Source organism: Drosophila mojavensis, unplaced genomic scaffold (assembly GCF_018153725.1).
Source record: "Drosophila mojavensis isolate 15081-1352.22 unplaced genomic scaffold, ASM1815372v1 contig_49, whole genome shotgun sequence".
NCBI lineage: Eukaryota > Metazoa > Arthropoda > Insecta > Diptera > Drosophilidae > Drosophila > Drosophila mojavensis.
In genome coordinates this window covers 2,950,498-2,969,948 of record NW_025318872.1, presented here as the reverse complement: position 1 = coordinate 2,969,948, position 19,451 = coordinate 2,950,498, and the positions used below count along the sequence as shown (strand labels likewise).

General features: G+C 40.0%; 6 protein-coding genes and 2 long non-coding RNA genes across 10 annotated transcripts; 4 read left to right on the top strand and 4 right to left on the bottom strand.

Annotated features, from left to right (window-relative positions):
* Positions 1 to 2,059, bottom strand: LOC6578007 (intraflagellar transport protein 52 homolog). The gene is made up of 3 exons (XM_002003902.4): positions 1,678 to 2,059; positions 950 to 1,595; positions 1 to 772 (listed from the first exon to the last, which is right to left on the bottom strand). The coding sequence occupies exons 1-3, from the start codon at positions 1,788 to 1,790 to the stop codon at positions 227 to 229; spliced, it is 1,305 nt and encodes a 434-aa protein (XP_002003938.2). The 5' UTR covers positions 1,791 to 2,059; the 3' UTR covers positions 1 to 226.
* Positions 2,060 to 2,151: 92 nt separating this feature from the next.
* On the top strand, positions 2,152 to 3,735 carry LOC6578006 (cytochrome c oxidase subunit 5B, mitochondrial). The gene is made up of 3 exons (XM_002003901.4): positions 2,152 to 2,337; positions 3,117 to 3,290; positions 3,355 to 3,735. Exons 1-3 carry the CDS (start codon positions 2,256 to 2,258, stop codon positions 3,459 to 3,461), a joined length of 363 nt encoding a protein of 120 aa, XP_002003937.1. The 5' UTR covers positions 2,152 to 2,255; the 3' UTR covers positions 3,462 to 3,735.
* Positions 3,736 to 3,840: 105 nt separating this feature from the next.
* On the top strand, positions 3,841 to 5,007 carry LOC6578005 (cytochrome c oxidase subunit 5B, mitochondrial). The gene is made up of 2 exons (XM_002003900.4): positions 3,841 to 4,332; positions 4,392 to 5,007. The coding sequence occupies exons 1-2, from the start codon at positions 4,131 to 4,133 to the stop codon at positions 4,670 to 4,672; spliced, it is 483 nt and encodes a 160-aa protein (XP_002003936.1). The 5' UTR covers positions 3,841 to 4,130; the 3' UTR covers positions 4,673 to 5,007.
* Positions 5,008 to 6,200: 1,193 nt separating this feature from the next.
* Positions 6,201 to 8,134, bottom strand: LOC6578004 (tRNA (adenine(58)-N(1))-methyltransferase non-catalytic subunit TRM6). 2 transcript variants are annotated; one of them, XR_006357317.1, is made up of 4 exons: positions 7,733 to 8,134; positions 7,047 to 7,671; positions 6,861 to 6,960; positions 6,675 to 6,767 (listed from the first exon to the last, which is right to left on the bottom strand). XR_006357317.1 is itself a non-coding variant. In XM_002003899.4 (3 exons), exons 1-3 carry the CDS (start codon positions 8,060 to 8,062, stop codon positions 6,424 to 6,426), a joined length of 1,299 nt encoding a protein of 432 aa, XP_002003935.1. In that variant the 5' UTR covers positions 8,063 to 8,134; the 3' UTR covers positions 6,201 to 6,423. The 2 variants fall into 2 exon arrangements, 1 of the variants encoding a protein (XP_002003935.1); XM_002003899.4 differs by lacking the exon at positions 6,861 to 6,960 and having other exon boundaries at positions 6,201 to 6,767.
* Positions 8,135 to 8,502: 368 nt separating this feature from the next.
* LOC6578003 (equilibrative nucleoside transporter 1) lies at positions 8,503 to 11,160 on the top strand. 2 transcript variants are annotated; one of them, XM_044009149.1, is made up of 3 exons: positions 8,503 to 9,317; positions 9,408 to 9,461; positions 9,548 to 10,114. In XM_044009149.1, the coding sequence occupies exons 1-3, from the start codon at positions 8,844 to 8,846 to the stop codon at positions 9,605 to 9,607; spliced, it is 588 nt and encodes a 195-aa protein (XP_043865084.1). In that variant the 5' UTR covers positions 8,503 to 8,843; the 3' UTR covers positions 9,608 to 10,114. The 2 variants fall into 2 exon arrangements, with proteins under 2 accessions (XP_043865084.1, XP_002003934.1); XM_002003898.4 differs by lacking the exon at positions 9,548 to 10,114 and adding an exon at positions 10,148 to 11,160 and having other exon boundaries at positions 8,510 to 9,317.
* A 1,292-nt stretch (positions 11,161 to 12,452) lies between these two features.
* On the bottom strand, positions 12,453 to 14,131 carry LOC6578002. The gene has a single exon (XM_032729176.2). It carries the CDS (start codon positions 14,017 to 14,019, stop codon positions 13,078 to 13,080), a length of 942 nt encoding a protein of 313 aa, XP_032585067.1. The 5' UTR covers positions 14,020 to 14,131; the 3' UTR covers positions 12,453 to 13,077.
* A 1,887-nt stretch (positions 14,132 to 16,018) lies between these two features.
* LOC122757329 lies at positions 16,019 to 16,827 on the bottom strand. The gene is made up of 2 exons (XR_006357321.1): positions 16,735 to 16,827; positions 16,019 to 16,678 (listed from the first exon to the last, which is right to left on the bottom strand). It is a non-coding gene; the product is annotated as an uncharacterized LOC122757329 (long non-coding RNA).
* LOC116803978 lies at positions 16,741 to 18,179 on the top strand. The gene is made up of 3 exons (XR_004364017.2): positions 16,741 to 16,829; positions 16,901 to 17,254; positions 17,313 to 18,179. It is a non-coding gene; the product is annotated as an uncharacterized LOC116803978 (long non-coding RNA).
* The last annotated feature ends 1,272 nt before the right edge of the window (positions 18,180 to 19,451 follow it).

Sequence of the window (19,451 nt, the reverse complement as noted above, 5' to 3'; positions counted from 1 at the left end):
TAAGACTTAAATATTATACATATATTTTCTATATTACTTCTTACAAGCTGATTACAAAATAAGAAATTATAGATAGAGATGATTCCAATTACTTCATTCTAGACGCACATAGCTCGACACAGTCGTAATACCCTTTCTAAGGGTATTGAAGAAAAGAGATAGCTAGAGGTTGCACGGAATGTGCAATGTTTGCTAATTATTGTAAATGGATCACCTGCTGGGGGTTTTAGTCCTCAGCATAGGGGGCATAGCTGGTGATCTGGCGTGCCACAATGTTGAGTATTTCACGGGCGGGCATCTCCTGCTGTTCCCTGATGATGGCCGTGATGCGCGCACACTCCTTCACATAGTTCTCCAGCTCGCGCTGATTGGGCGCTCGCCGAGCCGGCTCTTTGGAGCGCAGCGCCTGCAGGCATTGCCCAGTTATCTGAGCTAGCTGCGAGCGAGCCGGACTGAAGGTCTCGTCCAGATCGAACAGCTCGAGCGGCGGCGCCGGCGGCTCACTGAAAATTGGCGGAAACGTGGCCAATTGCAGCGGAGGTAAAGGTATTTCGAATTGCGGCTTAATTATGCGCAGCGGCTCATAGTTCACATGCAACTGCGTGTAGGTGTCGATCACATCCTTCAGCAACCGATTACTCAGAGAGCAGAGCGACATGTCGAACATTTGCTTAAAGTCCGAGGGCATCTCCGTGCCAATGGAGTCAATCAAGCAGGCCTTGGGCATATCGGCCAGAAAGGCAAGGTCCGTGAAGTGTTTGTTGTCGTTTAGCTATGGGAAAAGCGAACGGAAAAGATTAATGTAAAACAGAAATGTAATACCCAAAGATAGCTCTTATCAACTAAGAAATATGCTCTTATATAACTGAATACAGTGGATTATTTATATATATAGATTTAATACTTATATACATATCCATCTCCAGCCGGATGCATAAGAAATACAAACCTCCACATCATTGAAGTCCAAGTGCGTGTAGTTTATCTCATCGGTGCCCAGTAGCTGGAGCATATACTCCAGCATGGCATCGTTCGTTTTGTCCTGCAAGTACTTGTCGTGCCATATGTATCCGGAGCCCAGGGCCAATATCTTGCCACCTTTGGCATTGCTATAGTAGCCAGCCAAGGGACGATTGAAGGGATAGACGACAGGTCCCGTGGTCAACAGCACGTTGGCTGGCTCCGAGACATTTAGAGTAGCACCGTAGGGATATTGAAAGTGTATCTTGTACTTCTCATCGCTGAAGTCGTAGTCCACCTTCTCGATGTCCCGTTTGAGCAGCTGTCGCCACATGGACTCGCAGACGACGCCGCCGCCCACGATGCACTCCTTGGGATGGAAATTTTTGTAGTAATGCGGACGCACTACGTTATCGCTGTTGATGTAGATGCCGTACTGTTCCAAGAAGAAGTTGACATTCGTATTGAACTCCTGTTCGCCTCCTTCGCCGAGCAGCACCAACAAGCTGCCGCCCGATTGCTCCACATAATCCTTGAGAACCTCGAACTCCTCCTCGGTGAAGCGGTCCTGTGGTCCAGCCAATACGAAAATCTTAGTGCGTGCCAAGCACTCATTGTTTAGCTCAATTTCGTTTCTATGAATCGGATATAATGTTATACAATAAGTTATATCAATCTAAATCAGATTCTTAATCTAATCAGATTCATTTCACTTACTGTTCTACATTCCAGTTGGCCTTTAGCTTGCGATGCAACATTTTGTAATTGTCCGTTATTTGAAAACGTTCATTTTTAGATATATCAAAACAAATTGTAGGTTTTTGAGACATTTTTCAAGCTTTTTAATAAATTAAATTTTCATTAAATGTGTTATTCAGTTTTTGGTTGCTAAGCAATATCCGGCAAAACAATTCCAAGAGCCGCACAGCGTAGTGAGCGGATTAAATATCCAACACATTAAGTCGCCTTTGCATACACATTAATCACAGAAATAATAAATTTTTAGCATATATATATATTTTTTTTTTTCAATAACCCGCACTTGTGAGCCACTTTAGCGGCATAGCTCTTTTATCGAAATATCTGGCAGCACTGCTGCTGCGCATCTATGCGCACGATTGCGCAACACCAGTTCGATAGTGCACCGAAATCGACTCCATCATCGAACCAGTTGCGAACCACCGTATACCACTCACTAATCAACACCTGCCCTGAGTCTCGCTGTGAAAAATTACGAAAGAATTCGGTTGTTCAACGCTTTCCAAGATCAACAAATCTTTGCTTAACGAACAATAATGGCATCAATTTGTGGACGCATGGCGCTTCGTGCTGCCGCACGCCAAAATGTGACATACAACTCCGTGCGTACCTGCAAAAGTAAGTAATAAAAACGCGCAATTCAGCCGTCACGTTCGCACTGTCCGTGTGGCAAGGGAAACGCTACCAAGGCAGCGCCTCCATCATCCATATTACATAATAGAAATCTAAATCAAAGGCGATGCAGAGCCTGCTGTGAGTGCAACAAGGTTTTATCTACATTTCTAATGACCAACAAATGTGTCACTGTATGGTGGAGGTTATGTAATAGCTGCGTCCAGTGCAAAGACGTTATTTGCTTCTGCATTCTATGCCAATTCAAAAAAAAACGCAAAAATCATAATTCGCACCTTGCTTCGTTATCGCTAGTATACTAATACATTAATAATTGGCAGTAGTGTATTTGTGCGTGTTAATGTCGAAGGAGTTAAGCCTTTTATATAATCAATGTGCGCACACAGCTGATTCAGCAAGCGGTTAATGTAACCAGGGGCGGAGTGAAGGGGCTTATAGCGAAAAAGCGCTGAGTGACCGAAGACAAACTATCCTCTTTGATATGAGCGTCATATGTAGAAAGTACTACAGTGAAAATGCCGTTTGTATCTTAACAAGAGAAAAATGACCGAAGCTAAAATACCCTATTTTAAATATAATATCAGATGTAAGGTATGCTTACAGAGGGTATGAAGAACGTGAGTGAAAGGACTGTTAGTGATCGAAGAATATTCAGTGAAAACTGACTACAAGAAGTAGGCTTATATTACTACAATATACTCGTTGCATAAATTGCGGGCTCGGCTTCTGATAAACTCAACTAACTGCTTCTCCTTTTTCCGTAGTGATGAACGACCCGTTGGAACACGCCACGGGTATCGAGAAACGTGAACTGCTGCTGAAGGCGGCCGGCAACGATAATCCTTTCGACATGAAGGTGTTCAAGCGCGGTGCTGGCACTAAGGAGAACCCCAACCTGATTCCATCGGCCTTCGATGCCCGCATTGTTGGCTGCATCTGTGAGTAGCAGAAGAAAATAATGAGTAGCTGGAGAAAATAATCTACTCTCTCATGAACTTTCAGGCGAAGAGGATCAGACCTATGTGCAGTGGATGTGGCTGCAGAAGGGCAACCAGAAACGTTGTGAGTGCGGCCACTGGTTCAAGTTGGTTGAGAAGGCAGCTGTTTAAAGTTATTATTAATTAATTAAATAAACCAATTAATAACACAAACAAACAACACACACATAAAAACAACAACTATTAAGCTAAAAGTCAACATAATAGCTTTCCAAATAAAAACAAACATCAATCCAAATAACCAAAATTGAAACAAAAACCGAAACCAAATGCAAAATGCATATGCACCGCGTCTGGATGAAGCTTTTATTTACGTTTTGGCTGGACACGCTGATTGCAATCGAGACACGTGTAAAAACGTTTAAATAAACTACATTTAAACAAATGTTAAACCTAGCAAATACTTTAAAGAGGTCTCCAACTGTGAATCGTGACTCTTTGAGAATTGTATTTTTCGGAATGGCGTATTACTATACTAGAATAAGTAAATCTCAAATGTATAGTTTTATAGTCCGTAAGGCTGGCAGTCACATAGCTACATTTCTTAAACCCATTGAGAACTGTAATTAGATCTGAACGATATCGAAGTAGGCCAACAACTTTTCTATATCCTTGTCAACATTCTCCGCTGCTAGCTCATTCAATATTTACTTCGTCGGGAAGTGAATTTTACATTGAGCTACAATCGTATATATACAATTCATTTTCATAAAACGTAAACTAAAATTATAAAAATATATAGACACATATAGTATATGTAGATGAATATAGTTAGCTAGGATGTCGTCTTTTATCTCGCGCCTTCTCAAGTCTCCGCTCGCATCAAAGCGTCTCGTATCGCAGCTCACGCAACGCGGCGAACGGAAGCTGGGGGCGCTGCTGCGTGAGCTCGGCTTGCAGCGTGTGCTAGGAGCTCTTGGAATCAAGGAGTTCGTGGGCGTGGCTAATCGTGGCATTGCCACTACGCCAGTCAGTAACAAGCGTAAGTAGGCCGGGTGTGAAGCTGCAGCTAGTCTTAATGGGTCCTCTTACCTGGCGCAGAGCTGACGGATGACCTGGAGCTGGCCACGGGCATCTTTAAGCGGGAACTGATGCTGCGTAAGGCCGGCTGCACCGATCCGTGGTCTATGAAGAAGCCCATGAAGCGGGGCGCCGGCAGGGAGAATGATCCCACGGAGGTGCCCTCCGCCTTCGATGGCCGTATTGTCGGCTGCATCTGCCTTGGGGATCGCTCAGCGAAGTGGATGTGGCTGGAGAAGGGCGCTCCCAAGCGCTGCGAGTGTGGACATTATTTTGTGCTCAAGAATGTGCCCGCTGTTTGAAACATTATTTATTTGTTTTTCGCGAACAACCCAAATGGGGCGCTGTATCTACACGCAGACCTGCTCATATATATCTGCACACAGACAATAACGTCCATGGACACACCTCCACATGCTTGCACTGGGACACCTTGACATACACATTCCAACACTAGAACAATTAGAAATATTGAACTGATCTACTAAAACACAGGCTTAAACCCAAACTCGAAAGGTATTCATAGAACATTGCATGATATTATCAGAAATTTAAAAAAAAAACTGAATTCTAGTGATGAATGGAATTTATATATAATTGCCTTTAGTCTAGAAATAGATTAATGTTTACATTTTTATCGGATCGACGATTTACTTCTACTACTACTAGCTGCTGCTTAGTGCACGTTGCATTACATTGAATTCTAAAACTATTGATAGGGTATAAGACACTTGTATTTCTTGAAAGAAATCTAGAAAAAAAAAAACTAAATATAGTATGAGTGCTTCGTTGTCCACTTGGATTACTTAGTCGTGTCAAGTGAATCGAATCGGAGCAGAATCATAATGGCCAAATATCGTAAATGATGCAGAAATTCTGGAATTAGTACATCAATGAAGCTTCCATCACAGAGATATAAGATCGTCATAATTGGGAAACTCACAAAATATATACGAATAAACAATAGGTAAAAAGAGAGACTATGGGAAGCCGAAGGAAAGAGCGAATGAAATGATGCATTCAATTGTTGTTCCAAAATAGCATTACCACATTTTGCATTACGTTTTATTCTTTATTTGGGAATGAGCTCATTCACAGTAAATCGAGAAAATCAAAAATATAGTCTAACAAGTAAAAACAACTAGAAAAATCAGTTTATGTTTATTAAATATAGAAAGGTGTGTTTTTTTTATTTTTATTTTTTTTATTGTCGCTAAATATATATAGTGTTTCATTCATAATTGCTAAAGCAAGCAAGTTTGCAAAAAAAAAAAAGTAGATAAATAACAGGTCAACGCCTCTGTGAACACAGTCTGGTGTTTGCAGTGAGTTGAACATCGGTAAGTGTCGATCCTACGACTTATAGCGCCGCTACCAACATCGCCTCTAGAAATTAGTTGGTAGTTTCAGTATGTGACTTAACAATGGATGTTTAATCGGAAATATTAAGGAACCTTGTCGATTTAAAGGAGATACTCGATCTTCAAAAAATTCAAGTCTTTAGCTCCAGCTAGATTTATACGATCAATCAGTCTACCGTGGCTAAATCGACACCACTCGTCTTTGCTCAAGAATATATATGTACATATGTAGTACATACCTTATGGGATTTACCACGCGTCCTGTTATAAATATTATTAAACTGTATCCCCGCAGCATTAAAGCCAAAACATTTCGCACTTAAGTATCAAATTAAGATCCTTTGACTCCAGACTCTCTCTGACCAGACTAGAATATTACTTGCTCATGTTAATTTTTATTTACATTCCTTTAGGCAATAGAAAATAAATACATGTGAACATATTCAAATTATTTAATTTCTGTTTAATATACAATCATAAAATGTTTGTTCTTATTTTATTAATAGCATTAAATAAAATGCTTATCAGATTGACTGATTTGAGCCAATTATGACATTATTGTAACTTACGCTGAATAATCTTATAGATACTCATATATCTAAGGCAAACATAAGGATACGTTATATAAAGAGTTTTTTGTGATTTGATTGCTAACTACTTCACTAGTTTCTAAATTCTACTGGAGCTGCATACTATTTTAATGTGTAGCCCGTCAAGAGATATCCACTGTTACCGCTCATGTTGACCTCCGGATGAGTGCGGTTGGGCAGTATTTGATACGTGCGCATCCAGTTGGATGTTAGATGTAGGTTTGTCACTTTGCCCGTTGTCTTCAGATCCATGTATATTTCCTGGAGCAGCTCCTTGCACGTGCCGAAGATGACAACGGGTCGCGAGGGCTTTACCAGTGGCAACAATGCTTGCAATATACTCGAAGGATGCTCCTTGGCAGCCATTACTAGACTATCGAATTTCTCATTCATTAAAGCGGCAGCGCGCTTATTCTCCACCTGCCAACGTTGATGTGCTTTATTGGCTTTGGAAAAGAAAGAGGGAGCAGAGATTAATGTGATTCAAACGAGGATTACTTCGATTCAATATTAGTCAAGTGGTAAATCAGTTAGCTTACAGATTTAGGAGAACAGAAAGCATTCGATTAAAAAAGCAAAAGATGAATTGATTGAAGCAGATAATCATCTAGTCAGCAGTATCGATTGAGAGATATTTTTCTTAAAATTGCATGTAAAGGCAGTGCATTGGGTTAAAATGGATGCTTTTGATGGAAGATTCGCTAAGCTAGAAAAGGATTGCTTACAGTTTGGTGACTCCAATTTAACCTTCTTGCTACTGGGTTCAAAACCTTCGCTTTGCTCTTCTGCAGTCACCTCAGTCTCAGTCACAGCCTCAACCTTCTCTTCGTCACCAGACGACTTTGTCGCTTCTGGCTTGTCGCCTTGGTAGAATTCACGCAGCACTGAATATAAATTAACAGATATGCAACGTTGTTGCTGTTCGAAAGGCAATTTCAGAGCGAGTAGCGCCTGCTTCTGTGGCACATTGCCTGGATGCATATGGACCAGTGTTGCCTCTGTGCCAGCGCCCATAGAGTTTAGCATGGCTGCTGGAAGGAGGCCATTCGTGCCGCTCTCGTACAGCAGATAGTTGCCAAAACCGGATATGCCCGAGTAGGATATAATTTGTGAGAGCGTATCCACACGTATGCCCATGATTTTATCCGGATCCTGCCGATGGAATATATCGGCCATTAGACGTATGGTGGGCTGGCGAATTTGGACAAACTCAAAATACTTCTTCTCCTTCTTCAGCAGATATTTATCCTGTGAGTATTCGGTGCGGTTGTGAAACGTTTTCGAGTTTTCCACTAGCTTCTCAATGATCTTGCTTGACTCGTTGCATTCCTCACGCATCTGCTCGATGTCCTGTAAGAATAAAAGCGAGCTTATAAGGATTTACCATTCAGTCATTTGCTGCCTCACTTACCGATGATTTCAGCGATTGTGCCTCGCCATTGTCGCTAATATCCCGGTTGTCGGCTCCACTGCTAGAAATATTGAGCACGTCTCTAATACTTCGTAATTCATTTTCGGTGCACAGCTCAAGACTGTGCTGTCGCTGTGCGCCACGTTTGCCCGCCTTCGATTCTTTTACACACATCTTAAATGTCGAGCCGTATGGCTGGTCCAGCAGTGATTTTAACTCCAGGTGTTCCTTGCCTAACGTTGCTGTCGCATCGAGACTTCCAAATTTTTGCAATTTGGTATATTTTTGCCTTTGAATGACAATATAATCACCCAACTGAATTATCGCCATCGCGGATAAATCTATTCCGGCTAAGTCAACAGCAACAGGACAGCACGCTGCTTTTTACAAAAAATTCAGCTATCGATAACAATCAATCGGTCAAAAATGGACTGCAATCGGCAGGGATGATGTAGAGTGAACTAGATTAGAGAGATCACTAACCAGATCTGGTTAGTGGAGAGATACAACAGTGGTTTTATCACTATTGTTATACAACTGCACTCTGGTTAGTGACAACTGGTAAAATTTGCTTTTCCATTTTTATCATTCTAATAAAGAGTAATTGAGTTAAGTCATTCCAAGTTCGGAGCTGTTTATCTATATTAACAAAAGCCCTTATTCGTTGAATAAATCAAATAATATTTTCAACTGATAAAGCCATATTTATTTATTTATTTATTTTTTTTCAAGCAGGTTAATATTTTGAATTAACCGGTCGGCTATCGAAAATTAGGAAAAAGGTGGCAACGCTTTCTGAAATACGAGTTTTATGCAAGCCACGCGATTATCAACATGCGTTTATAAATAAGCGCAATCTATTGACAGAGATTTCATAAATAACCGCTTCAAATTTTAATCTATCAGCAAAGAAGTGCCTTCTCTTGCCTTACATCAGAGGCCGACGTAACAGGCCCTGGACTTTGCTGCCCCTACTCGTTTGTGGAGTACTCGCATAACTAACCTGTTGTCACCCCAGCAACTGCTAATTAAGAGTTGATTGGAGCCGCGCCTGTTGTTGAAAGCAATCAGCCGGAAAGAAAATAGAAAAAGAAAAGGAAAGCAAAGCAAAATGGTTGTCGGCAAAGGTGAAGAATCGCCTTTCATCGAAGGCAAACAGCCGGTGACCCTTAATCCCTCGTGGGAGTCGCAGATGAAATCGGATCCGAAAGGCAAATGCTCGACAGTATCCAAAATTGTATCGAATCTGCAGCCGCCAGTTGACAAATACAAGTTGGTCTTCTTCATATTTATGCTTCATGGATTGGGCACGCTAATGCCTTGGAATATGTTTATAACAGCGAAATCGTATTTCGAGGACTTCAAGCTAGGTGAAAATTACACGATCAAAACTGAAGTTAACTATCGCGGCAACTTTATGCAGAATATAGGCTTTGCATCGCAAATTCCAAATGTTCTCTTCAACTGGATAAATATATTCATTAATTTCGGCGGTGATCTAACAACTCGCATTGTTTATAGCATTCTATTGGAAATCGTTATCCTTATAATCACCGTAGTGCTGGCCATGTTGGACTCATACGAGGTACGCACGTGGTTACTTGCAATATTTATATACAATTACATATATGTATATACATGTACAGCAATCCTATTTGTTTCTGTCTATTTTTAGTGGCCCGGCATATTTTTTTGGGCAACTATGAGCTCAATTGTACTTATAAACATGGTAAGTATTGATATATAATGTATTGGGCACTCTGTCAGTAAATTGTGTGTAGCTTAGTACAGAAGTTTAATACCCCAATCCAACAGATGGCCCTATTGATTCGCATCTACAGTCTCGTCGGTACCGCTACGAACATATTGATTTAATTGTCATTTAATCTTTAACCTCTGGAAGTCACAAAAAAAAATTGTTCTCTACGAAAAAAAAAAAAAAAAAAAACTCTTGCATTCTAAATAATTCCCCACTCTGGGGATCTATAATTATCAATAGGATAAGTGCCCAACTAGAAGAAGAAAAACTACATCGACTTAACTGTGAGCCCTTTTCAAGAATATAAATTAATTATTTTTAGAGCGTGTGACAAACATCGGAGCAATGCAATAATAACTTCAAAATTTCGATGAGGGTTTCTTACTGCATATGCTCCAGGTCAGTCAACGGAATTAAGAGTTTTTTAAATCTAGTATACAAATTCATACACCGACTTCACTTCATACAATTCAAACGAAAGAAATTATGGATGCGAGTAAATCCGAACTTGACTTCATCGTATTAACCAATGGCATTTGTTCGTTATTCGTGTGAAACACTTCGGCCCATTTCTCATTGGTCAATAAAAAAATACATATATAAATATCTTTTGAATCAATTAACTAATTTGTGATTTGCTTTCATTCTTCTTGCAGTGCAATGGAATCTACCAGAGTACAATTTACGGTCTTGTTGCAGCTCTGCCCCCCAAGTATACGGGTGCCGTTGTGCTGGGATCCAATATTAGCGGCTGCTTTGCCACAATTATGTCAATGCTGTGTGCGACGTTCTTCACTTCGATGCGTACATCGGCTATATATTATTTCGTGACTGCGATTTTGATTTTGCTCTTCTGTTTTGATACCTATTTTGCGCTGCCGTTGACCAAGTTCTATCGGTATTACGAAATGTTGAATAACGAAAAGAAATCGGACTCCCGATCTCAATTAAATGTTCCTTATTGGCAAATATTTAAGAAAGCCTCGCCACAGCTTTTTAACGTATTTTTCACCTTCTTTGTCACACTGGCTGTTTTCCCTGCCGTCCATTCGGACATTAAGGGATCCGATGATTTTATCATAGGCAGCAAATATTTCACGCTTGTCACCTGCTTCCTCACATTCAATGTATTTGCCATGCTGGGCAGCCTCACCACATCTTGGGTACAGTGGCCCAAGCCCAAGTATCTTGTTGTTCCAGTTGTGCTCCGAGTTGTCTTCATACCCCTTCTACTGTTCTGCAACTATGCGCCGAAGGATATTGTAAGGACTCTGCCCGTTTATATAACAAATGAATGGGTATATTGGTTGATTGCGATAATAATGTCGTACAGCTCCGGCTATTTGAGTTCCTTGGGAATGATGTATGCACCAGGCACTGTTCATGCCAGATATCAAATAACCGCCGGTATGTTTGCCTCTGCCGTCCTTATCACGGGTATTTTCTCCGGCATAATGTTCTCCTATTTGAGTCCATTAATCATACAACTTTGAAATTTTGTTCTGCTTCAACAAATGAAGATCATTTTCTTTTTTACAAATGTCATTAACCCAATTAACAATTGGATATTATTAAAGAAGCCAACTACATTTTTTATATTAATCATTGACTACGTACAAAATAAACGAAATATCTTCAGTGTTACGAAGATAAAATACCTTACTAATAACCTATGAGAACTCATTCATTCATTCATGGGGACATATTTATTAAATTGAAATAAGTATTTTTTTAATTTCGCAACAATAAACAGTCTATGAAAGAGATAAGATCAAATATGATAAAAAAAAAACAAGTAAGAAGGCTCTAGTCGAGACTGCTCGACTAGGAGATACCCTGAACTCTCTAAGCTGATATTCTAATCATTCTGCATTTTTATGCACACATACATACACATGCATCCACACGCACGCATAAGCCTGCGCTCTGCTAACTGCGCAGTGGGCAATATTATGAGAAATTATTTGCTGAATAATTTCTTTTGTAGACATAAGATCTTAATGAAACTTTCAAAATGTAATCATATGATGAATATGTGTGTACATTCCAAAGCACAAGTCTCTAGTGCTTCAAATGCGTTTTTACAAATTGGGGGTAAAGGGGGCGTGGTATCCAAAATCTGTAAATTACAAAATCTTTGTATCGATACAACGCAAATTTGGAGACTCCAGATCTAAAAATGTTCAAATTAGGCTGAAAAAACAATGCCGATTTTTCGATTACTCTAGATAAAAAAGTATGGTACACACGAGTATGCATGCCAAATTTCAGCTCTCTAGCTCTTATAACTTCTGAGATCGACGCACTCAGGGACAGGGATATATCAACTCAGCTCGTCGCGCTGATCAAGAATATATATACTTTATGGGGTCTGCCACGCCTCCTTCTGCCCGTTACATACTTTTTCACAAAAAGTGAATTCCCATTTTCAATGGGTTCAGGGTATTAAAAAAAAAAAAACAAAAAAAAAAAAAAAAAAACAGAACTGAAACAAATGCTTCAATTGAGCAATATATTTTAGATATAGGCAATAAAATTCGTAGCGATACAGAGGCAACGAAAATAAATATATAATTAGTTGTAGCTAAATATCATATTAATGAGACTGCGATTACTGTCTGCACAACTAAATACTCTTCCATAAGATAAATTTACGACCTAATAATAATTCATCATCTAAATCCTCGATAAGCGTGGATATGGTTTCTTGTTCCACCTCAATATAGAGTCCTTAGAAAGATTGTTACTTATCCAACAATATTCTCTTTAGCAAATGACAGCGTATAGAAACTACTTTCATATGATCGTGAAATTAAAAAATGTTACAATTTTCTATTTCGGTTATAGAGTCGCTCAATTATCGATGGGTGACAATTGGAACCAGACATAGAAAGAAACTGTTGCACCAACTAATAATATATAATATAAAATTCCAAGAATGAAGTTTACGAAATTGCAGAATAGAGAATATAATGCTTTATGAGGTCTATTACGTCATTTTCGATTTGTTACATGTTTACATTTTTATAAAATCCTGAGTATTTACATTAGGAGTTTTAAAAAGGTTATAAAGTTTCTTATTGACATACCATACAAAAGTATGCAGAAAAAGCTTAAAAAAAAAATTAAAAAAATAAAAAAATTAGTTTTTCTTTGGTTTTCACTATAGGGTTTTGCACAGTATATCTCACATCATTTGATTTTTATACTTTAAAATAAATTTAAATTTGCAATCAATGCGATCAATGTATAAGAAGATTGGATACCAAACTTTTGTTTTATGAAATAACATTGATTTAACATGATACGAATATTTAACAGTTTATTACAATAAAATATTTTTAATTGCACTTCGACTTGGAATTACTATGGTAAAATCAATAATCAATTTTGTAAATTTGGAAAGACTTTTGAATGTTTGGCTGTCGCTTTGCGAAATCTTTAATAAATCAGCTCAGCTCATTGTGACCAGATAAGGTTCATCAAAGTAAGACTGCACTGTAATTGCGAGCATGTCGCTTGCCAAAATTAGAATATCTAATCGCAAGGCTATAAAAATAACTTCAAAGTAGAAACATTCTATGCCCTATTTACATTTGTAAATGATTTTTAAGAGCTCACAGAATTGAGGAGAGGCGCGCGGACTCCGAGTTTCTAGTCCCGTCATCTGCTCTAGGGCTACTTCCACATCAACCACATTGCACATGATCGACTGCAGGCGCTTTGTGAATTTGGAGTCGGACGACGCAGCCAGTTGCCGTGTAGTGTCCATCATATCTCGCAAGTCCTCCGCCTTTACGCCGTGATAGCTCACGACCAGCTCCCTGAGCGCCGGCAGCTGCTCGCCGATGTGAAATCCGAAGTCTTTTGCATCCGAGATGCCCAAACGCTGCAGGCGCAACAATCTAGCTGTAGGCGCTTGCAGTATAGTTTGCTCTATATTATATCTATTGGCGGTCACGTCCAGTGTGGTTAACTGCAGCTGGGTGAGCATCTCAGCCAGGTGCGACGCCTCGATGGAGCACTCCCTTGCCACGAGCGTCTTCAGATTGTGCAGATCGACCATAAACTGGCCCGTTATATAGGCGCTCGATACGCTTAAGCAGTTCAGATGAGGACAGCTTTTGCTCACGATTTGTATCATGCTGTTGTTCATGTAGTCGTCCGTGACGCACAGCTCGCGCAGATTTGTGAGCTTCAAGCACAAATAGAATGCGAGCTCGGGTCGCAGCAAATGCCTCCCCAAATACGAGTCGAATGCCTTTTCGTGTACATTCCAGATGTACAGCTTCTCCATATGTGGGCTCGTCACCTCAAAGAAGAACATGTAGTCTTCCTTATTAAGCGGCTTCAACATATCATCCGATACGGATACTTCACGATAGCGCGCTTTCCTCCACACAATCTCGCCCAGCAGCTGCTCATAGCGCAACGAGCTCCGTGCCATTGCAATCTGATCAGGCAGTGGCAAGTACTCCAGGATAATGCAGAGACAGTCGTCATTTAGCTCATCGATGTTCATTCTCATTAATCAAGCGACAAAAAAGAGCGAAGCACCTGAACGGCAATAGAACAACAAGATAACAGCTGTTACAAATAAGTGCCTGCTGTTTGCGTGCAGTGTGACCGTTTACTGGGAATAAGAATCCTAACACAGCTGTGGCGCAGTACAATGACAAACAGCTGTTGCAGTAAACTGCTTGCTGCATTGTGCAGGGTGACCGTTTGCTTGAAAAACGCACAATATATCTAATATACTAATTAGTTAGAAAAATACTAAAATCTATTTCAAATCAATGGGCGCAAAGTGTAATTTATTAAAACTCATTATTTACCAAAGTGAAATGCGGATATTAGTTTTTCGCAATGTTTCTCTTGCTGTCCGACTGCTCGTATGATTACATACCAATTCGCTGCTAATGAAGATATTGACGATATACTTTTGACAAAGTTATAGAGCCAACAACTAAATTAATATAAATTACTATGTTAGGCTTCACAATCCCACAAAGATGTCTTGGGGCCCTACTAGACAGGAAACTCGATTTCAAAGCCCATACTACTATGGTTGGACAGTCGGTAATGGCCAAAGCCAGAAAAAAACGCTATCGCAGTACAGCAAAACCACAACATACAAGAGCATCCTAAGTCCTATCTGGAAGCGTGACCTATAAATATACGGCATTGCTTCATAAGCAAATTTGAACGAAATTAGAGGGGCCCAAGCAAAGGCTCTGAGGAGAATTTGTGATCACCATGGTACATGAGAATCCGAGACATCGAAAAGGATCTAAACGTTCCAAAGATGACAGATTTCCTACAAGTATACGCTGGTCCTTTAAATGGCTTGACAACCATACAACCATATATAGTAACGAATGGGGGAAATGACAATGGGATAAGAGATCTGCCAGCGTTTGGGCCCTAAATACTCTGAAGGATTTTTTTTTTTTTTTTTTTTTTTGTGAAATTGTATAATATAACAAGTAAGAAAGCTGTAGTCGAGACTGCTCGACTACGAGATACCCTGAAAGCTCTTTCAGCTTACACAAGAAACACGCACACGCACACACACACACAACCACACACACACACAACCACACACACACACGCACACGCACGCACTCACGCACACACAGGCATACATACACACACACGCATACACACACACACCCACACACACACATATACATACAAACACATACACACACATACACAAACATTTACACACACACAAGCACCCACGAATAAACACGCATGGGCTGCAGTGTGCGCTTACTATGGACATACGATCTTCATTAAACGTTCATTATGATTATAACATGAATATGCATGTAACTGGCAAAGCACAAGTCTCTAGTATTTGAAATACGCTTATTAGAAACATGGTGGTGAGGGGGTGGATATAGAGGTGGGGGGTAACAAAAACCGAAATTGCATAAATTGCATATAAGCATACATTAAAAATTTGGAGACTAGCAGTAAAGGTAGATATAATTTTATAACTGGTTTTCGATAAGGCTTTTTATCGATAAAAAAAAGATCGGGATGAGTTATCGATTTTTAATGATAAACTCGATATCCGCGCTGTAAATACGGACATAGCTCTTATATCTTCTGAAATCGACGCGTTTATACATACGGACAGACGGACGGAAAGACAGACGGACAAAGCCAAATCGACTCAGCTCGTCACCCTGATCAAGAATATATATACTTTGTGGGGTCTGCCACGCCTCCTTCTGCCTGTTACATACATTTAAAAAAAAAAACCATTATACCCTGATTTCCCATTGAAAATGGGTTCAGGGTATAAAAATATAATATAATCTGATTATACCATACAAAAATGTCAATGAACAATTGATAATATGATAGACTACGATAAATTTAAATTAACAATTGATAGTCAATTTAATTAAATATTGATTGCATCTATTTGCTCAGCACTCAATTCAGTTTATCCCAATTCGATGTAGTACGCAAAAGCAACAAATAAGTATGTCACAATAAATAGTACAATTACCTTCTCACACACAGTTTTGTTTATGACATCCGCCTCGCAGGCTTCAGGCGGTATATTTAGAACATATTGATCACAAATGAATGTGGAGGAAAACGGCATCGATGGCGGTGAAAGAGAATTTCACTGTCATGACCAACAGTTTCATTGTCCCAAAAAGGGCAGCAAAACTTTTATTGTCTACCCCAACGCCTGCTGCCACGCCACGCCCCTCTATGCCTTGCATATCAATTAACATGTTGAGTGTGTTTCCATGTTTAACTGTCACTTCTGTACGCATCATGCAGTCCTAGACCCGAACCCAAGCCCAAGCCTTCCGATTCCCAGACCCAATCATGGAAAACGGAAGGGGGACTGGCTCGGCGTCAGCCCTCGCTTTGTCAGTTTTTGTCTGCGCAGCTCCCCATCATATGATTTGTGCGTGACCATGCGAAATGTAAATTATTTATATGCGATGTAGCTGTTTCTGACCGTCTTTATATAAAGCATTAAACCCGCTGAAAAAAAAAAATATGGCCAAATGTTAACTAAGCGTGGCCCACCATAGAGCTGGGTAAGGACCGCGCATTGATTGGCATTTGACCAGAGCCAACCAAATATAGCTTGTGTGCTCTGAATACTAGAACCAAAATTAATCGAGTCAGAGTCCGTGCGAATATTGTCCCTTTGAATGTCAAGCTTTGCATAAATTAAACAGACAAATACGAAAACACAACTTACAATGCTGTTGAAATATGAAGTCCAATCTGAGTGGCAGAGATAAGTTATGTTTTCGGAAGAGAGCTGGAAGATTGAAAACTCGATCAATGACTGAGGTGGTGTTATTATTATGAATTTTCTCTGTAAGCGTGACTAATCAAAAATATGTATGTGCTATCTTTTGCAGCTTGGGATCATAGACCTCTGTTAAATATTGACCAAAAATTATAAATCAACGCCTACTGGAGATTAATAAATCAAGAAAAATGTTATCCCTGACAGCCAGCCTTACAGCTAGAAACCCCAAATTGAATTGTTTTTTTTTTTTTTTTTTTTTAATTATTTGGAAGTTCTAGGGTATGAGCTTAAAAATTGGACTCCCTCATGAGTTTCACCAAAAGAATTTTGAATGTTTTAAGTGTTATGCACTCGGTAGTACAAACTTTGGGTCTTTCGCACTGGACCTGATTCTGTAACTCTGTGAAATTGCTTGAAGGGTCTTAGGAAAACTAATCGAACATGCTTTAAGCTGATCTAAAAGGTATACGGCCTAGTTAAATTATACATATATCTATTTAATGAAAATTGGCTTCTTATAGCTTTCTTTATAGTTTTAACTGTTTTATCAATGATGCTTTCTCGGAATGAAATATTTTAAACTGATTTCATCAACTCCCAAAGAGTGCATTATACACCTTCAAGGATCTGTTCTTTTTCGTAAAGTCGGTTGAGTGCATTCGCCCGTTTTGCCTTGAGTTAAGTGGCGAACAGCTTGACGGCTAATTGCTGGTTCTGAATTCGGTCGGGTGTATGCATTCGACAACGCCCACAGAAAGTAAACGAAAACGAAGGTGTGCTTCTTTGATTGGGCAATTAGGTGCAGAAACGCCCCTCTAAAAGCTGGGCTTGATATTATGAAATGATTACTATTCAAAAAATTTGAGACGCCTTGCGCTGTGAAATATGCAACACTTTTTTGTGTGAACCAGCCGAAACAATTGGCCAATTAAGTCAAGAGTTTGGTCGACTGTTCGGCCCCCTCCCAACAACGTCTCTGGCTTATGGCACAGCAGAAGTAGCGGACAGGGGCGGAGCTGCTTTGCATGCCAGGCGAGCATTTTGTGGCCATTTGCGTGCCGCCTCGTCGGCCATGAAAAGAGCAGGATGCACAGGAGGCTGGCTGGGAGTGCGGTCAGCTTTGGACTGCAATTGGTAACATGTTTTATGCAGATTTGCAGTCGTTGGGCTTTTTCACGGTGTTCGATTTTAGCAGACATGCTGGCATTGCAAATTGAATGGCACACTTTCTGGAATGCCGTCCGCCATATTTCATTTCTAATTCGGTCTCCAGAGGTGGGAACATGATTTATAAGTACACTAAGCGAAACAGGCTGCATACGAAATTATAGAACGTAAAGTTGGATGCCTGACTCTGAATAGTTTTGAATAAATATAAATCTGACTAACCTTGTTAGGTATGTTAATATTTCAGAATCGTTTCACAATGTGAGTAAATATAGGAGTATTACTATTCGTGAAACTTAATGAGATTAGCCTGGTTATAATACTCATACGGAGCGTGTCCGTGCTATATTGGAAGATACCTGGCTCCGCTTAGACTTTGTCTATCTATACTTTGTCTGTCTTCAAGTGCGCAACAGCTATGCATGGGATCAAATCAACTTCACCTCGTACTAATTAAACTAAAAAGAAACGCTTTCTTTTAGTACTCGTAAGTAATTGTAGTGAGAGTTGCTGAAGAAGCCTGCCAGCTTTAAATAATATTCACATAAGATTATTTTCTACATCAAAATATTCCCTATTGTAAATAAGTTCCTCCAGTCTCGTCGTGACTGCTGACAATCACACATCTGATCTGAAACTCGACTTGTGACTTTTGTTAAATCGTGAATTAACAATAGGTTCAGGGTATAAAAATTGGTACAAAGCCGCGTTAGTGGCAAAAGAAAAAAAACTTGTACAGTGTCGTTTAAAGACACGGTGAAGACAATAATACTCTGCATTTCGCAAATTAATTATAATAAATATAAAATAATAAAGTTAAAGTGCAAATTGGTTGGTGGGGCTCCGGCCGCTTGCCAGCGACCGCCTGTCAAAATCAGCTGTTCTCTGGTTGGTGTCCATGGAAGTCGCACTGACTGGCTGTTGTCCAAAGAAGGTCAACAATCAGTAGTGTTGCATACTCTTGGGCAGTCGCAAATTTGGCAACAACAAAGTTGTGAATCTTGCCCAGAATGGATGAAGGCTCAACTAATCAACCGCAGCTTTATATCAAGCAGGACAGGTCTGAGAGGATGAGAAATATAGCCGGTGCGACGCCTGCAGAGCTGCGCACCCGACTGGCCGAAGAGCAATTAAAAGCAATGCAAGCTGCAAGAAGTAGAGTGGGTTTGGTCGCAACAAGCACTAGCACCATTACTACGAACACCCTAATCTTTTCTAATGTTAGCTGCACTGCTAGCTATACTACTGGGAGCATATGTTCTACTGCCCTTGTTTCTAGCGCCGCATCTTCTTGCGCAAGTGTGGCTGCTAGCCCTTCACAAAAAAAAAAAACTGCACTTTCCAATCTACTAAGCTGGCTGTCTCGAAAAAACATAAAAAAAGCGGACAAACTGTCAAAAACAATCCGCAAAATTAAGCCAGCCCAACTTAGCGTAAATTTTGGGAGCCTAACCAAAAGCCCTGCTGCATCTTCCTCGGCAGCTAATTATAGC

What these genes read in the sequence shown, in the direction of transcription:
- LOC6578002 (XM_032729176.2), bottom strand. Translation starts at nt 14,019, where the DNA reads ATGAGAATGAACATCGATGAGCTAAATGACGACTGTCTCTGCATTATC.
- LOC6578006 (XM_002003901.4), top strand. Translation starts at nt 2,256, where the DNA reads ATGGCATCAATTTGTGGACGCATGGCGCTTCGTGCTGCCGCACGCCAA. An exon ending in CTCCGTGCGTACCTGCAAAA is followed by an intron (nt 2,338 to 3,116) that starts GTAAGTAATAAA and finishes CTTTTTCCGTAG; the next exon opens with TGATGAACGACCCGTTGGAA. An exon ending in CCGCATTGTTGGCTGCATCT is followed by an intron (nt 3,291 to 3,354) that starts GTGAGTAGCAGA and finishes ATGAACTTTCAG; the next exon opens with GCGAAGAGGATCAGACCTAT.
- LOC6578004 (XM_002003899.4), bottom strand. Translation starts at nt 8,062, where the DNA reads ATGGCGATAATTCAGTTGGGTGATTATATTGTCATTCAAAGGCAAAAA. An exon ending in CACAATCGCTGAAATCATCG is followed by an intron (nt 7,672 to 7,732) that starts GTAAGTGAGGCA and finishes TTATTCTTACAG; the next exon opens with GACATCGAGCAGATGCGTGA. An exon ending in TAAATTGGAGTCACCAAACT is followed by an intron (nt 6,768 to 7,046) that starts GTAAGCAATCCT and finishes TCTTTTCCAAAG; the next exon opens with CCAATAAAGCACATCAACGT.
- LOC6578005 (XM_002003900.4), top strand. Translation starts at nt 4,131, where the DNA reads ATGTCGTCTTTTATCTCGCGCCTTCTCAAGTCTCCGCTCGCATCAAAG. An exon ending in TACGCCAGTCAGTAACAAGC is followed by an intron (nt 4,333 to 4,391) that starts GTAAGTAGGCCG and finishes TACCTGGCGCAG; the next exon opens with AGCTGACGGATGACCTGGAG.
- LOC6578003 (XM_002003898.4), top strand. Translation starts at nt 8,844, where the DNA reads ATGGTTGTCGGCAAAGGTGAAGAATCGCCTTTCATCGAAGGCAAACAG. An exon ending in CCATGTTGGACTCATACGAG is followed by an intron (nt 9,318 to 9,407) that starts GTACGCACGTGG and finishes GTCTATTTTTAG; the next exon opens with TGGCCCGGCATATTTTTTTG. An exon ending in CAATTGTACTTATAAACATG is followed by an intron (nt 9,462 to 10,147) that starts GTAAGTATTGAT and finishes TTCTTCTTGCAG; the next exon opens with TGCAATGGAATCTACCAGAG.
- LOC6578007 (XM_002003902.4), bottom strand. Translation starts at nt 1,790, where the DNA reads ATGTCTCAAAAACCTACAATTTGTTTTGATATATCTAAAAATGAACGT. An exon ending in GCCAACTGGAATGTAGAACA is followed by an intron (nt 1,596 to 1,677) that starts GTAAGTGAAATG and finishes TCCGATTCATAG; the next exon opens with AAACGAAATTGAGCTAAACA. An exon ending in TGGACTTCAATGATGTGGAG is followed by an intron (nt 773 to 949) that starts GTTTGTATTTCT and finishes CTTTTCCCATAG; the next exon opens with CTAAACGACAACAAACACTT.